We start from the raw sequence: 18,405 nt of genomic DNA, 5'->3' as shown, positions 1-18,405 counted from the left end.
CCCACACATCTACACAGACTTGCACTTTAAAGCCCATCATTAGGTACAAACAGAAATGTCTCTGCTGTGACCCCAAATTGCTTCCACATATATGTGTGTCTCACACACACACATATGCTTTACATTTCAGGAAAGATAGAACACCTATCCTGCTCTAAAGCTTTATAATTGGAAAACTGATGGAAGGAAGGAGTGGGAAAGGAGGCTCATAAAACTGAAAGATAGGCCTTTGTGAGAGCGGTTGACTTTAAGTGTATATTTATGGCTCCATCAGAGAGGAGACAAGAGAGAGACTTAAGGCTGAGGGAAAGCAGAGAATGGTGAAGACAGTGCCTGGAGGGAGCTCATATTTTCAGCTACTCTCCTGCAATTTAATTATCTGCCAAGGTTAATCCATGTTTGATCAATCAGCTTCTTGTGGCCTTCACACATGCTCTCCAACATAATGCATAACAGATGTTCTCCAACAAAGTTGAGGTGTTTTTTTTTTTTTTTTTTTCGCTGCATGCAAGAGCCAGGTTGTTTTTATTTCCAGTTTAGTTTGGAAGTGGCATTATTACACATTACTAACCAACAAGAGAACTAGATAAACAAACACACATTGCCTCGTGGCTTTACTGGCTGCAGAGGGATACAGTTAGTTAGTTATGTGGGTCGGTTAGCTCAGTAGAAGCACTGCAGGCTTGCTCCTCACTGTGAGACAGTTCACTGATGACGAACATGCAAGGAACATTAAAACACAGAAGTTATAAGCAGTGGGACGCCCAGAGATCAGCCTAATCTCAAACACCATCTAACCCTCTCCGAAAGGCAACGCCATGAGCTGCCGCATCTGGCACTGGACTAATAAGCAGAAAAATACTCACTACAATAGTCAGGCCCTATTTTAAGGCATTTCACCTTTGGCTTAAATACGGTCATTAACGTGCATACATTCATTTATACAGACAAATTCCTTCCTCTACCGCAGACAAAACCAACACACTGTGCAATTTTTCACAAGTGTTGGAAAATCTAAGGTAACGGGTACACATCTTTCTTTTTAGGATCTTATCAATATTTATTAAATTTTAATGTGCTTAATGTATTTAATTTGTGTTTCTTCCCTTTAAATTCGACAGCTAAGCTCATTGCCTTGTGTATGGTGTAATTCAACCCAAACTACTACTTTTTTTTTTGTTTGATTGTTTTTTTTTTTCTTTCTTTCCACAAGTTGGTGGAGCAGAGATCAGTTCCTCAGACTTTACTATGCTTCAAAAACTGCTTTCAAACTCAATAAAAATTCCTAAACTTTTGATGCAAACTGCCTGAGGTAGGCTTTAGGAGAACAAAGATGAGACAGACTGTGTGAGCGGATAGCCATGAACATGGGGTGGAGGGCAGGATAAGTTTTCGTCTTTAAGCTACCTCTGCCCAAACATGAGCATTCAGTATTCCAGTCACTACATCTGCAATACAAACACTAGTGATGCAGTAACACTTGAGTTTATATAAGGTCACAGCAAGAACAACAAAAAAAAGTCTGTTTGTGTAAAATGTTGTATTTTACATTTATATCATATATTCTCAAACCCTTCTTAATATAATTATACAACTGTGCAGCTGTCACACTGTTTTTCCTTGCATATATTTAAAAAAAAACATATTATTTTACTTAAGCTAAACAAGCAACATGATGCCTCATACCTAGAAGGATAATTGGCCATTGAGTTGTAGCTGGATTGCTTACTAACCTTCGGGCAAACAGCTGCTAAAGCATGCAGGCGTTACAAATTCAGAATACAAACTCAAAGGCATAAGACAGAATCTCTCAATACAAAATACTGGCAAGGTGAATTTGCTGCTTACATTCATTAGCCACAACATTATAACTAGTGACAGGTGATCAGAATCAACCACAGGCAATGCTGACAAGTCAAAATCCCAGTATGATCAAGCACCCATGGGTTGCACTAGACAAACGAATCAGAACCACAGCGCCAAAATATCCACTGCCAAAGTGCTAGTGCCAGACACCACAGCTTACGCCCAGAGGCCCTGCAGAACCATGCCCCAAAGGGCCAGAACAAGGGGAAACCTAGAAGGGCTTTAATGTTAATGGCTTTAATGTTATGGCTTATCGGTTTATATTGCGCTTGTACTACCTAATACTAATTACGAGGTGAACCTGTACACACACCACAGGTGGTGGGAGAAGCAAAGGATGTAGCATATAAAACTTCTGTAAGTGGGAACATAAAGGCCTCAAAGCATGCTTACTTAATAATCCATAAAGTTCAGCTAATCAGAAAAGAGTGTCATGGCAAAGTCAAACGCATGACTAACATTAATTTGTATTATTAATATGTATTATTAACACAGCTTTGTATCACATGCAGGTCGTGTGAACTTGGGTTAAGAATGCAGGAATGGGCCATGTGACAAGTCTGCTCAACTATGCATTCACACAGAGCAAAGCTGTAGCTTGGACATCTGCAGGTAGCGCCCATAAACTACCCAGGCTGGCTTAATTGCGGCCTCTGTGCTGTGCTGATACAAGTCACGGTCGTTTCTGAAATCAATATGATGAAAAACTAGTAAAATGTGACACACACACTTCAAGTAAATGTCAGACAGCAGCAGAGACAAATTTGTCATTAAGGTTGATCACTGAAACCACAAACTACTGCAGAAATAACGTCAGTTAGTCGACCTGTTGAATATATCGTAATTTTTATTTATTAATTTTTTTCACTTGTGTCTTTTTGTCCAGTGAAGCCTGTATAAGATGTCTTGAACTGTAGCTTTAACGTTTCATCTTTCGCCTAAAGCATAAGGATCTGTATTTTATGGTGGATAAAAAGTGCGAAACAAAATAAAACAACAAAAGCAAGCCAAAAAACAATATAACAAAACCCGATAAACAAAAAGAAAAATCCTTGTTATTTTGTATTTGGTTTTTTATTTTGTTGTGCACTTCACGGCCACCATAGTATTCAGTCCATAAATAGATGTTTTTACATGCTACTGTTTTATTACTGTTTTACCAGTGATGGACTGGCATGTCATTAACCAGGATTAAAGTAGCTTTTGGAGACAAGTAATTCAAAGTGCAAAATAGTGCGAATTACTGTGCTGCTACATTATTTAAAAAAACACTGATATTTTAATTGAATAAGGAAATTGCTAACAAGGCAGAGTTAACTTAATAGCAGGGAAGGGTGTAGCAGGCAGATAATACATTTTATGTGAAATGAGCGTATTTTTGAAAAAAAAAAAGATTATGGCAGCAGGGAAATGATGGGGGGGGGAGTTGACTCTTATTTGCAATGAGATTTACTGTTAAGCTTAGCTCACTTAGCTTGATTACTTAATTACTGGTTAAAACACATTAAGTTATTAACTTATAAAAAATGTTTTAAAGGTCCTGGTGGCTGGTTAACCCCACTGCACTCAGAACTCAAAAACGTTTCTGCAAACATTCTTTAATATAAGCTTATGACTGCGTCATCTGCACACCGAAGGCATTCTGAATATATATAGCTTAAACAGTTTGATCTTTCTGGTCCATTCATGTTGATCACTGAGTATGTACTGTATGTAGGGTTCACCATTCAGATCATCACACAAAGAACACCACCGAGAATCATGCAGAGGAACTATGCAAGGTTCACAGTTTCGACTACCTGGTTATATTTTCTATGTTGTAATAAGATACACGATAGAGCATTTATTATTCAGCCAAACATATTTTAAGCATTCCACCAATCCCTGCCCACATCCTCATCCTTTCCTGAGGCAGTTAGCACCTCCTCTTGCCAACGTTCTTCAAAACCAGACATGCAGCTCAGCTTTGCCCAGGCTCTTCACGAGAGACCTTTGATCATGTCGACACAACAGATCTGCCGCAAACTGCAGCGAAAAAACAAATGGGTCTCAGAGCCGTGTTCGGGCTTAATAGAAATGTACTGGACTAAACATAGTGGACTAAACATAGATTTAAAATCTGTTTTCATCTCTAAAAAAATGAGCAAGGTAAATCACATTAACTACATAAATCTAAAGGCTTTAATATGATGAGCCAGAGCCACCCTGTACCAGTCACTCACATTCGGCACGACATCAGGGTTAAACTGGCATCAAATACGTCAAGCGAGTCTGCTGCCTGTATGACGACTGATGGAGTTTTAGCTTTTTATACTGAACGTTTATTTACGCTCTACAGTAACTGGATGCAAGTCAGAATGATAGATGATTAGGATAAGATATACCTTTATTATAGGCACTACAACACACTATTTACAGTAATTATTCCTAATTACTCAGTTATTAATTTTTAATTTAACTAGAGAGCACACAAACACAGTTGACTACTGTCCAAAAGAATGTGTTCTTCAGTTTCTCTGTAATTTTCTATTTCACTCAGTTATATCGGGCGAGAGCAAGTCATTTGGGAATACAAGACCTTGGTGTGTAACTTATTTATAGTTCTACCTTTCAGCCACTTCTTGCTTAATGTGTTCAAAAAGCTGGAAAATAAAATAAACGGTTAGCCGATTAGAACCATGGGTGATAAAAAACATAAACCAGAAACTAGCAGATGTGATACGTAGAGCTCTGCGTACAAGGAGTCTTCTCTAAAGACTTTAGAGGTTAAGATCAATTAAAGCTTTCAGTCAAAGCAATGGAGACAGCAACGTTTCCTTGTACAGTGTGTGAAGCTGTGGACACTTGTGGATTTTTTGTAACTTATTTATAGCTCTAACTTATTTTGCGCACTATGTGAACTGTTTACAGTATAAAAAAATATAAATTCAAATAAATTCACGTGTGTGTGTTAGAGAGAGAGAGAGAGGGAAACAAGCCCCGCTCCTCTATGTTATTCCTGCTGTTATACCCCTATCTTACCTGTGCGGATTGACTCGCGTTGAGAGGCGGGGTTAGGCATCGTGAGCCGCAGCAAGTGACCGCCCGATGTTCTGCAAAGTTCTGCAAGGTCCGCGAGCTTCTGCGAGGACCGGCGCGCAGAAAGATGGAAACGTAATCACGGTGTCAAAACTCGCTGTGAATCATGATGAACCTTACTTACGGCCACCGTGCGAAACCCCATGGGTGAGATTTTAGTATTTTTGTGAGGGGTATTAGTAGTTAACAGATTATGGGCCAAATTTCGCTGAGTGATAATGGTAGAATAATTATAAAGGTCTTGACTAAAACAACATGCGTGAGGAATCACAAAGGAGTTTTCATTTTCTGCAGTGGAAAAGTACTCTAACTAGTTACTTTTATCAGAAAGTAACGCTGTAATGTAACTGATTACTTTTTTAAGACAGTAATTTTGTAATTTAATTAGTTACACTACACATTATATAGGTGTCTACATGGCATGCATGTTGTTTAGTTTTTTTTTGTTTGTTTTTTTAGTATTGCGGTTTCTTGCTTAACATGTGTTGATACAACACACACAAAATGTTTAAGTTCCATCCGAGAGCATGAAATATGCGGCACTATTTTTGAGTAATGGGATAAATTCTGAAAGTATGAATAACACTGGGTGGGTTCCATTCTCTACCACAAAGAATATCCATCTTTTCCTGATTAATCTGTTCTCCTTTTCAGCTCACCTTCTCTAGGCCCCAAAAGCTGGCACAAGGCCAAAATGAAGGCTACCTCAATCCCTTGACACACACACGTAATTGCTATTTGAAGGAAAACACGAAAATGATTAATAAACATTTATAAGCCTTGTTTGCATGCTTAGTTTCATTAAACTTTTTTTTATTCTACTTTGCATTCAACACTTTTCTTAAGCAAAATAAAAAGATTAGTAGTTGCATCGTTAAAAAAAAACAAGACAACACAAATATTGGCTATGCTGAAGCAGACTCTGAGCTACAAAATCTGATGGCCACTGATTTTTATTATTATTTTTTAATTCATTTTTTCAGCTCATTGCACTGCCATGTTTATTCTGTGATTCAGTCCCATCTTTTCAACAAGCCCACTGCCTCTATAGAGCCGATCTGAAAGCTGTAAGACACAAAAAAAGGGAGGAGGGGGGATGCTAGAAAGACAGCGAAGAAAGAGAAGAGAAAGACCAAGGCACATGGGGAAGGAATGACAAAGAGGGAAAAGGAGAAACAGAAGAGAGAGCAAGAGCAAAAAGAAATATGACGGCTCTTACGGAGATACTAGAGAGAGCACGGAGAGAAGACAAGCATGGGGTTATGTCCTGAGGCGAGGCAGTACACAGCTCCGGGCTGGAAAGAGAGGCTGAGCTGAATAGCAAACTGAGCTGAACACAAACTGAGCTGGACACATGGTGAGGCTGCAGAACATACCAGCGCTGCTTCTATGGAGAGGGCTCTCAGCCACAGACAGAGCAGCTCAAACTCCAGGGTACAAGCTGTGCAGGATGGAGCTCCCTATGCTTTCAGTGACAATGCTCTGATTTTGTGATTATTTAACTTAAACACAACACGAATTCCCTGAAAACTTCGAATGCAATTTATCTTCTTGATATCACATACTCCTGAGAGAAACTCCGCTCAAACCCTGTTCCTCAGGACCTTTCTCATGGGATTACCCAGACGACCACGCGCATTAGAGTCATGTACACAAAAGTCCAACAGCCACAAAGACACGAACAGAATGTTGACACCGTTGTGCAATTAACCAGAGCCTCTTACTGTCAAGCGTACAATTAGTTACATCGAGATTTGTCAGGGCGACATCCTGTAATCTCCCCACCCCCGTTTCTGATTATAGGAAACCAAGCAAAACTCATACCAGAAAATCAACCTCTTAACCATGTAATTTGATTGAAAAATGTATACTCAAATCAATTACACAACAGAAGGCTGTTTGTACAGCATGTTTTTATTCATGAGAGGATTTCCAGAGTGAAACCAGTCAATCTTTCATCCCTAATCATATTATCTTGCTCTAGGCCTGAAGTTATGGTGTTACTTTACTGCCAAATGTTGAGAGCAATAGTTTCATCCTTGAGCAGGAATGCTTTTGTACAAAAACATGGATCTACATTTAAATTTATCTTGCTACTGTATACTACAGTTTTGTTTAGATAATTCATATCCAAGCGACTCAAAATTACTTACTATACTTTTAGATTATTCTTTACTGAGTGGATCCAAGGTGATTAAAATGTGAATTTGGTTTGTGTCACATGACAGCTACCAGTCTTACAGTTGATATTGCAAATTCTATCTAAACTGGCGCCTCTGAACTAATCTGGGTTTTGACCTCTGTCCCAATTCCTCCACTAAAAGACAAGGATAAACGTGTGAGTACAAAAAATAAGGTTACAGACAGCAGACTGATTTTTGCTTATGCATGCAAATATAGGAAAGTTAAGTCTAAAGGCGTTTTTACATTAAACCCAGAGAGCTCTGGTGACATCTTAATATAGGTCTTGAAATCTTTTCAAAAACATCACTATTAGTAGGCATAGTGCAAAAGTTAACTAGTTTGTTCTCAAATTTAAAAGTGTACATACACAAGTGTACTTGAGAACAGTGAACTAAAACACTGGCCAGTGCAAGCTTTCCTGGGCATGGTACAAATCAATCGCACTTAATGTGAAAACGCCGTAAGAGCAAATTAATTTCAAACCTTTGCCTTTATAAGCTACAGTTACTGTCTACTGCACTCATGTTTTTTTGTTATTGTTAGTCTTTCACTGCTCCCATCGAGGGGTCGCCACAGCGGACTGTCCACTACAACTTGGTACATATTTTTATACCAAAAAAGGGCGAGAACCCCAAGCACTGAGCCATTACCCAGTGACCATTACTGTCTGCTGCACGCATCAAATCGAATCTAATGGTGACTTTGGTGATGACACTAAGCTGATTTTCATGCTATACATGAACCCTGGTGTGTGCTGTTAAGATGCATGAAACCGTGTGAGAAAAGAACTCACGTATGGTGGCGCTGGTGGGACTGGGCACCCAGTTCTCAGTGAAGTTCACATTGCACATGTTTGTGCTGCAGCAGCAGAAACGGTACGTGCCATTCTGGATTTGTGACGGCGTGTTGGTCACCACGCAACGATCGTCATGGCAATCCTGCTGGTCACCTATGTACGTCCAGCAGCCTGTGATGAAATGTTGACAACTATTAGTAAGTGTGTGTGAGCAGAAAATCACATGTATACATCACATCACACTGTCAGTTACGAGTCAAAACAAAAGGAGTGTTAGCGGACCTTGTTTGACCAGGCGAATGTCGCCATCATGGGTTTTCTCCCAGAGACCGTAGCAGCGGCTGCTCTTGCTGCACAGGATGGTGTTGTTCTCTCGCGACACATGCCAATCACCAGCCACACTCTGCTCATCAAACTGCTGGTGCTGGTCGGTAAACGCACACTCCCTCTCCTCGCTCTGGGCAGCTGCAGGGGGGCAAAAAAACAGAAATAAGCACAAACATCACATAATTTGAGCAAACTCACTTTTCCTTTAAGCGAACTTTTCTTTACGTTAAGAATAATAATCCGCCTGGAACAGTTAAACACTAAAGGCCAAAGAAGAGCAAACGTATAAAATCTTAATTAATCAGCAGAGGTCTGTTGGTGGTCTGAACACCTACAATGGTAGCAGAACAACAGAGCACCCGTGTCCTATTCTGCACCTGCTGAGCCCCACAAGCTGGGAAAAAAAAAAAAAAAAAGATGCTTTCAACAAGTGCTACGACAGTATGAGGTGGGAGGGAACACCTCTAAGAAACAGCATACATTTTCTTTATGTTGGTGTTTAAAACCCAGATGATCTATAGATGCAGATCGGTAATGATCATGTTCCTGAACATTTATACCACTGAGGTTTTCGATTGGGACCAAATCCCCAAGCATTAGCATCCTAGCCACTCATCATGGCTCATTGGTTCCTAAAGAAAAGGCAAAGGAACTTTCAGGCAGCATTTAATGCCGCCGAAAAAAAGAGAAAAAAAAGCGTGTCTAGCGATAAAGGCGCTGTGAAATCGTCTGCCCTTATTTCCATACACGGCCGCGTGCGCCTGCCTGTCTGCCGATAGCAATCTCTGCTGCAGCTGGCCTACGCTCACCCCACCTGTACCAAGCAAATTAATCCTCACACTTTCTTTTTCATTTACTCTTTTTTTCTTCCTCCTCTAAGCTTTGCTCTCCCTCTCCCCGTTCCGTTGTGCCAGCCTCGCTCTAAACCCTGTCATGCAAATAACCACACCGGAGTCCACACAGAGGGGAAAAAAAATTGTGGTGCCGGTCGTTTATCAACTTGGCTAAAGTCATAGAAGTGTGCTATTAAATCAGCAGCTTTCAGGCAGGCGAGTATTGGGGGTGGGGCCACTTAAGCGTCCATCCTGTACTCCACCCACGTTATGAAGAAGGCTACTTCATAGATGCTGAGAAAGCAGATGAAGCACACAAACACACACATAAGAGAGACAGGGAGGGAGAGAGAGAGAGAAAGAGATGCTTGGCCTCAGGGGAGGGCTGCGTCTCCACGGGGAAAAGTCTGAAATGGCTGCACCAGCTCCTCCTTACCATGGTACTGCATCTGAATCACCATAACGCCCCCACTCTTAACACACACACACAGTGATGGTTTGCCTGACACCACAGGGCTGCTCATTATACAGACTGCGCTTTCATCTACATGAGAAATTCAACAAACTCACTGGACTGTTCACCGAGAGAGAGGAAAAAAAACAACAACAAAAAAACTTCTGCCCACTGAAATGCAATTCACATCAATGTAATAACCCAAAACACACACACTCTCCACACACACAGAAAGAATGAGCAATATAAAAGTCTGAGAGCAGGTACATTTAGTCTACTTCTGTTTTTTGGACTCACACACACCTGCCATACACACACCCCGGCGATGGTCACTTTAAACAACGAACTGAGTATTACAAATTTCCAAGCAAATCTTGAGCACCTTCTGTAAGAGAGTCACAAATCTATTGATGGGTATAAATTGTTCTCCGCTTGTGCAGATGAAGGTTTCATCACCGCACTTCTTTCGCTTGCGGCATTTCTGCCTGCACAAAAACTTAACTTACATTACGAACCAAACTAAATAATTCAACGTGCTTCATTTTTAAATGCTAGAAACCTGCATGTTAGTTACTTGTACGTAACAAAATTATTACATTTACAGTTTTCTGGATTTCGTTAGAGCAGAGGTTACTCCTCCTCTACTGTTTTGTTGGGGTAGAGGGTAAGAAACAAACAAAAAAAAAAAAAACACCCAGTCCTTGTGTATGTTTACGTGCACGTGCGAGTTGGTGAGCTCTAGCCTGTGTCTTTGTTGTGGAAGCGGAGAGAGAGGTTATTAGACGTGACAGTTTCCTGTAATTTGGGTTAAAAGCCACCAGAGAGCTCTGGAGCGGAGGGCTGGAGAACAAGGCAGCTTTCACACAGATGTTGCTGTCCAATCAAACAGCAGAAAAAGAGAGAGAGAGAGAGCAAAGAAAAACACACACACCGCCTCTGCTGGAAAACAGGTTCCTAGTAGTGAGATGTTCGTAAAAGACGTAGAGAAGGGCAGAGCACAAAACATGAATCAGATTAAAGACCCGTTATGTTTAAAATCTCACAATGTTAGCTTTCTGATACTCAACTCAAACCTGAGATTTTTTTTTATTTCCACATCGCTTCTCCTGCCCAGCTCTAGGGGGCATTACGCCCTTCCTAACCCAGGGAAGCTGATATGGCTGTGGGGAGCAGGGGAAGAGGGGGTGATTTCATTGTTTTCGGGACAGTAGAGGCAGGCTGTACCAGCTCTGCTACTGTTTATGTTCAAGCTCAAGGTTAGCTTTGCCGCATTTCCAAGATAACACAAAACTCTGCCTTAGTAAGAACTTCATTACACCCCTACCCCCACCCTTCTCCTTCTGTATTTCTGTAGAAAATTTTTATTTATTTATTTTTTTTACTTAGCAGCCTGCACTGCCCTATTCAAAAAAAAAAAAAAAAAAAAACAAACAAAAACAAACAAACAAAAAAAAAAACAGTGCGTCATTTGCTGTAACATTTTCGAAAGGGATTAAACCCAAATCGAATACCAATCCTCATTATTCCGTCTAAAAGCGGAGGCAGCGTTTGCCATAAGGCCAGAGGGCCAGAGTCTCAGTGTTTTAATAAGGGCTGTCTGGGGATTTGGCACAAGCGTCATCTCTCTCTCTCTCCAGGTTGTGGAGATGCCAGGCTGGCTCTCAGATGAGTGACAGCAGGAGGGAGCACTGATATCAGGGCACAGAGCGGAGATCTCGCCCCTTGATCTGGACTTAGGGAGACTGAAGAATTAAAGGAAGGGGAAGTGTTCTGCGCTTCCAGGACCATCTGCTTCCGCACAAGCAACATTATATCCAATATTTAAGACAAGGACGGCACATAATTAGTGTTGCGCCCATACCAGAAAAATTGTAGGTCAGAAATCATCTGATACTTTAACAAAAACAAACAAACAAAAAAAACGCTGTTTTTGGAAACCCTTTTTTAATACGATTTTTATGCGATTAATTGTGCAGCACTGTATCATAACATTTAATTAAAGATATTAATATAATCAACAGTGCAGTAGATTATTGGTGTGGAGGTTACATGTTCTCTCTGCGTTTGGTGGGATTCCTCCGGTTTCAACACTTCTTGACTTTTTTTTGCCATTAAAACAAGTTTAAAAAGAATGAAAATGTATCTTGCTGCAACTAATTAGATAATTACATAAAAAACCATGAGCAATGTACATGACAATATGTCTGGCTAAAAAAAAAAGTTTAAGTTTAAAGCTTGCGAGCTCCATGTCAGTATTCACACACAGTCCACTGCTTTAGCAAAACTTGCTTTCAGTCTGATGAGCGATATCACTGATTACAACCTAAATTAAAAGCCAAAAAAAGAAAGAAAAATAGCAGCCGACATACTTAAGGCTAGAAATCAGGAGGAAAAAAAAAAAAAAAAAAAAATCACACTGACAATAATACTGAAATACAAAACCTATTCAACTGCCTTCAGAACAGACAATGCATGCAAGATGGCTATCACTGTCCAAGCAAGTGGAAAGGGAGGCCATATAATTGTCTGGCACGAGTGTTTAGGCTTGTGGCTTAGAAAGGCTTGGAAATAGATTTTTCCGTCACACTGGAACAGACAAAGTACAAACTTTGTGTGAAATGTGCCAAAGCACTGGAACAGTTCTCATAAAACGCGCAAGCTGCCATTACTGCGGCTCTCAGAAGCTGGATTTTCTCCAGCACGTTCAGAAAGAAAATATTTGTCTGTATTATGGCTAATAACAGTCAAAGTAACGACGCAATGCTATGAAAGCAAATCATTCTTTGAAATGCCGAGAACGCAAAACCAAAATCATGTTAAACTACAATGTCTGATCTGATTTTTATCACTTAGCTAGCAAGCTGAGAAGTGCTGAATGGGAAGACTGAAGAGGAACGAGACGAGGGGGCAGCTCATTCAAGAACGCCAAGAGAAAGAGGAGTAGCCTGGTATTATGCATTGTCCTCATTTTGATAGCACAAGTTCTCTACAGAGAAAATGAACAAGTGCTTCGCTTTCACTTGTTTTCACATAGTGTGTAAATGTAACCTATAGTAAACAGAGTGTAGTTTTAGACATTGAGACTAATTAGGTTTCTTAGTTAGCTAGTTAGTTTTAGTTTATTCATGTTGTATGTAGCACCACGGTCCTAAAGAAATGTTTCGTTTCACTGTGTACTAAACTATGTATGGTTGAAATGACAATAAAAGACTTCTTGAACTAGAGATCCAGGGCCTCGTCACAGCTCTACACTGCACCGTACTAGGGCTGTAGCAATCAAATATTTTAGTGATCGAGTATCCTACCACAAATTTAATCGATTAATCGATAAAATGTACTTTTGCTTAATTAAACAGCAATGTAAAATATATAAAAGAAACAATGATTAATTGGTTTTCTTTTTCGAAAAATCTACTTTTATTTTTTAAATGCATACAGCATTTTATCAAAAATAAACACTGTCATTAATCACAATACAAGGAATAGCTTATACCCCTATATTACCTATGCGGTTTGACTCACGGTGAGATGCGGTGTTGGGCACTGTGAGTTGGCGCGACTGCCCGCCGTCGTTCCGCAAAGTTCTGTAAGGTCCGCCAAAAAAGTTAAAACCATGTTTTTAAAGCAGCTTAAACGTGTTTAAATTTTTGTGCAGGAAGATGGAAACTTAATCGCAGCGCCAAAACTCGCGGGGAATCATGATGCGTGGTACTTCCGGCCACCGTGCGAAACCGCGTAGGTAAGATTGGGGGTATTAAAGTTGCCTGAGATGAATTAAGTGCATTATAGTGCCATACATTCTTATTTTAAAGCCTTTTATCGGATGCAAAAACAAAAAAAAGATATTTCAAATGCCTTCAAGGATCAAAAAACTAAGGCACACATTAAAATAAATAATTATACAAAAACACTAAGGTGTGCAACTAAACTTTCAGGACTAAAAGTTTCAAAATCTATATCTCAGGTATAACATATAAGACTTTACTGAAAATTTGTGTCGTTTTCTCTTGCCGGTTTCCTCATCTCTTGGCTCGCTGATATTTTTAATCGCTCCTTTCCATTTTGCAGCCCATAACAGAACGCGCCACCAAATTAATACACAGTTAACTGTTTGCGTCTCCTCCGCTTTGTGGGAAGTGCACTTTGTCAAATGCGCTCCGTCAACAAATAATTGCACAAAAACATAACGCAAGCTTTTAAAATTAATAAAAACAGCCCTACATCGTACTATATTTTATTATTGTTTTGCTAAAAGTTTTCATGTTTCCAAATTTACGCACACACATTTTATTTTTAAAATCGTGGTTGTGTCGCGCAACGCGGGTCTCTTACTGGTATAATCAACATCCGTGCACGCGTGTACTGTTTACTATAAGACTGTGACCACGTGTGTGTGCGCGTAAAACATTTTATTTTGTGTTTGTATGCGTGTGTGTACAACGCGCGCGTGTAAAGCAAATGAAAGTCTTATTAGAGACGTTAAAAATCCATTTTCTCCCTCTGCTCAAGGTTTAGCCTGCTCTTTGCCTGCTGTGTGTGTGTGTGTGTGTACGTGTGTGCATGCGTGCGTCATTGGATAAAAAAGTATCAACAGGGCTGTTTTTACTGACTGACTAAGGTGGGAAGGAAAAGTTCTCCAAATACTGGAAAGTTGGCCTTAAGGTGACTTAAAAAAAAAAAAAAAATTACCATTTCTGATCTACATGGTAAAGCAGCCATGGATCTCACATTGCTTGACTTCAATTTTCAATGTTTCCCAAAATGTAGGCTAGAATATTTATGGGGAAATATTTTTTTTCCTCTGTCAAAAAAGGTGTAGGCATGTCCATACGACTTGAAGTTACAATGTGAAAATTGTAAAGTAAAAACACAACAAAACAAAGCACCACACAGACAGGACACTTTAGTCTCAGCCTTTTGCCCATCATGGTTTACAAAATGGCATGAATTGATGCTAATGCTAACAAGATGTTAAACCCCTACCGCCTGCTGGCGATTTTCTAAATCATATGGTTTGTGCTGGCAAAGCCACTATTTCCCTGAGGAGAAAGCAGTGCTAGTTCGCCTGCAGGCAACATCACCTCGGGCGACACGCACCACTTGTATTTGATGCCCTGACATCACTTCAAGTACAGTACAATCAAATTTAACTCAGACCCAGTTTACCACAGCCTTTTAAAACCATTAGTTAAAGTATGTGCGGTCTAGCAATGAAACGACTCTACTGTCTGTACTCTCAGATCAGGCCGAACTTTACTCATTAGTTTCTTCAGACATCCCCGCACCCTCACCCCTTTATTCTCGTACTCTGTGTTTCATCCCGCTTTGTCTTAAAAACAGGCAACAGCCAGTATCGTCTTCTGGTTGAGATGTAGATATGTGCAGAACACTATATCCATGTTTTTCCAATGAAAAAAAAAAAAACCTTTATCTGTTCAGTATACCTACCTTCATGGTTTCAAGACTTTATTCAAATGCTAATCAGAAACTACAAAACTGAAAAAATACTATTTGCAGCTAACCTCCCCTCATGAGCAAGAATAACATAACAAGACATTTTAAATCCATTTTATGTCAAATTTATTCTGGCAAAGCAAATTCATGCATAGGAAGGCAGCCAAATGTATAATTCAAATGCAAAGCGCATCTGACGTTTCATTTTCTGTGTCTAAACAGGTCAGCTTCTGTTGTATTGAAAAATTAATAACAATCCATCCATTTGTCATCATATTCTCATTCCCACACTCATCCAACTAACCCTAAACCAAAAATAAAGAGCAAATGAAATGTATAATCTCTGTCCTTTTGAGGTACTGTCCCTAACCCTGTAAACCTGACTCCTGTGAGCTGCCTTCAGCCGAATCATACGCCATTTGTATTTTTACCATAATTGAGGTACACACTCATTGAAAAGAGAGTTAGGAGGGACACTGCTTGTTTTGGAAAATGTAATGCACCAATGTGATTCACCTACATACATGGGTGAAAGTAGGCCGGTACAGGCTGGTACTGTAAACCACTGAAAGATTAAAGTGGTGCTCCACAGTGATGGAAAAAGCTGAGAGCAGCAGCCTGCCAAAACCCACACTCTCAACCAGTCAAAGAAACTTTCAGCGAGAAAAGACACCCGATAACGTTCTGTCATCTTAAACAAACCCTTTGTCTCCTTATTAACTGCTTCTAAGACGTTCCACCAAATGAGCTCTGATCCGTCTGTGCTGATCTTTCATTACTGCTAGTTAATGTGAGTGTGATCGCCGCCAATGCGCTGTAGCTGACTGATATACAGTGCTGTGAGGTTTTGGCAGGCAGACGTTTGTTGCAAAATCTCCAAAGTAAAAATCTGTAGCAGAATAAGTTGCAATACACAGACATCAACTGTGTGAAGTGTTTCTAATATTTTTTTACTCCATACAGTTAAGATATTGAAACTTTCTTTTTGCTGCATAAAACCAAGAAGAAATAAACAATATGAAGTGATCATGTGTTAGTAGTACCATTTGAAACTATTTTCACCCCACCTACATATAAAATACAGCATCAGATTAGTGTGGGCTTGTTTAGATCAAAGGCAGGTGTGGGCGACATGGACCACAAAAATAGTATTTCTGTATTTTTAGGCCAAACGGCAATAAACAATATGTATCTTGGTATTTTCAACAAAGTGCTCAGTTGTAAGCCAAAACTACATGCGAGATGAAAAAAGCACTTTTATTTAAAATAGACAGCGATCAAAATAAAATTCAAAAGATGAGGTTTTATTCTATTTTAAAACTAGCTGCAACATGTGGAAATGAAAAAAAATATATATATAAAAAAAAGCCTATATTATATAAAAAATAGGCCTCAGATCTATGAAAGTGATTATTTAACAGTAACAATGGATTGGCTAAGATGAAGTTAAATTAAACAATAATAAATACAGTAAGGTTTCTTTCAGTATGAAGGAAATACAGTATAAAGGCACATGGTCAATCACACTGCAAGTCAGAGGCGCTGGCATTAGTCAGCGACCTTCATGCAGACGTTCAGGAGGTCTCATTATCTTGTGTATATACGAATTCACAGTTTTCCTTAGAAAGTAGGGCTCCACAATATATCGAAAAATTATCGTTATCGCGATAATGGTATAAGCGATATCTGTATCACAAAGAGTTGCGATAAATGAAATTTAATTTATGTGCCAACCATTTGTGTGTCCAAATTTGACCAATCAGACGGACCCTTACTATCTTTATACCCGCTTATATCTTTATACTTATACCTCAATCCGCGACCGGCAATAGGACCCGAAAGTAATGCGGTCGTGAACCAGGAAGTATAAGAGGGGTAAACATGTCGCGGCACATCGCTCAGTCATTGAGTTCACCCATGTCGTTTCATGAGCTACATCGGCCAATCTGTGAGTACTCACCTTATTTGGTAATCTTCTCGGTTGAGTGTGTGTCACTAGGACGCGGGTTAATTTGTGTTTTACCTTGCTCTTTACCCGGGAGAGTCCTAAAAATAACAAGCGTGGTTATCCTGCCTATTCGTGTCACTTCCGCGTTTGGGTTCACCATCCACGCTACAAAGGGCTGACTGCTAATCGCTACGTCTTCTGTTCAGCTCCGGTTAGTTCCTGACAATCTTTATACTTAATAGTATTTTTTTATTTAATTTTTGTTTAATAATATTTATTTTTACTTAAAAAAAAAAAACAGGCAAGCCAAAGGAAATATTCTGTTTAAAAGATGCTCTTGTTTTAAGACACTCTTGATGAGTGTATGGTTACACGTAAATAAAAAGAAATGTTTGAAAGTAATTCATATTGTGTTGGCAGGTCTATGGTAACAGCAAACCAGAAATCAGAATATCTGCTGAGGGTTTTAAGTCATTCATAGTGTTTTGAAGTCTAAATATTTGCAACTTCCTTGACATAAGGTTTCTTTTTAGCCTGGATAAGATTTAATTACATCAGACGAATATCTATTACCTGTTTATTTTAGTATGATCATTACATATAAATGATTTTTAAAAATAGGCAATAAAAATAATTAAAAAATGCATTTCTCTAGGGAAATGTTATATTGCAAGAAATATCGTTATCGCAATATTCAACAATGTTGCATATCGCATATTTTCCTAATATCGTGCAGCCCTATTAGAAAGTAATTTCCTTAGAATGAACCTAACCTCAGGGCTTCGGTGAAGGCCAGAGTTGAACCACGGTTCATTTAAGGTTGCTGACAAAGACCACCCATGCAGTGGAAAAAGAGATAAAGCATCAAGTTTTTCTGGTGTCTGTAGAGAAAGGTACACTGGATACCACAGTGATGTTAACACAGAGGTTCCCCAGACAGACATTAATCACTTGACTAGATTGGGAAATCAACATACATTCCAGCGAAATAGCTCAGCAAAACAAGGCTATTGGGTAAAAAACAAAACCAAAAAAACACAATAAGAATAATTAATTAATTAAAAGAAAGAGTTAAAACATACGACGGAAATGTAACCGTATAAAACACTTAAATATACATTCTCTACCGAGACACTATGACTGACACGCACACACAGCATATATCAGTCCTTTTTAAGCACACACAAGACAATGCTAAAAATTTTCACACCCTTAATGCAATCCTATACTTTAAATGCCAGAAAGGTTGGACTGTGATTGTCCGAGTATGAACCTGGGGTTTGGAGGAGGGTGGGTCCGCAAAACATTTATGGAGGAAACCGCTCAGCCTGTCTGAAGCCCTCCCTCTAATCCAACACTCGACTCAGCTTCATCACTGTGGGCTCCTAAAAAAACTACTTGGGCCGGCAGTCCATTAGACTCCCTCGCCCTAAAGACCGACATGGCTGATTGCATCCTGACAAAT

At 39.5% G+C, this 18,405-nt stretch overlaps 1 protein-coding gene across 2 annotated transcripts in view; it reads right to left on the bottom strand.

Moving 5' to 3' along the window:
- bmpr2b (bone morphogenetic protein receptor, type II b (serine/threonine kinase)) overlaps window positions 1-18,405 on the bottom strand; it is a 59,885-nt gene that overhangs the window by 22,297 nt on the left and 19,183 nt on the right. For both annotated transcript variants that reach the window (XM_053497243.1, XM_053497244.1), the window contains exons 2-3: window positions 8,207-8,389; window positions 7,922-8,095 (exon numbers count right to left, since the gene is read on the bottom strand). In XM_053497243.1, the coding sequence (XP_053353218.1) occupies window positions 7,922-8,095; window positions 8,207-8,389 (357 nt within the window). The remainder of the gene's footprint in view (window positions 1-7,921; window positions 8,096-8,206; window positions 8,390-18,405) is intronic.

The sequence above is a fragment of the Clarias gariepinus genome, chromosome 5 (assembly GCF_024256425.1).
Source record: "Clarias gariepinus isolate MV-2021 ecotype Netherlands chromosome 5, CGAR_prim_01v2, whole genome shotgun sequence".
NCBI classification, from domain to species: domain Eukaryota; kingdom Metazoa; phylum Chordata; class Actinopteri; order Siluriformes; family Clariidae; genus Clarias; species Clarias gariepinus.
Note: the sequence above shows the minus strand (reverse complement) of the source record. Positions and strands in the feature narration are given on the sequence as shown.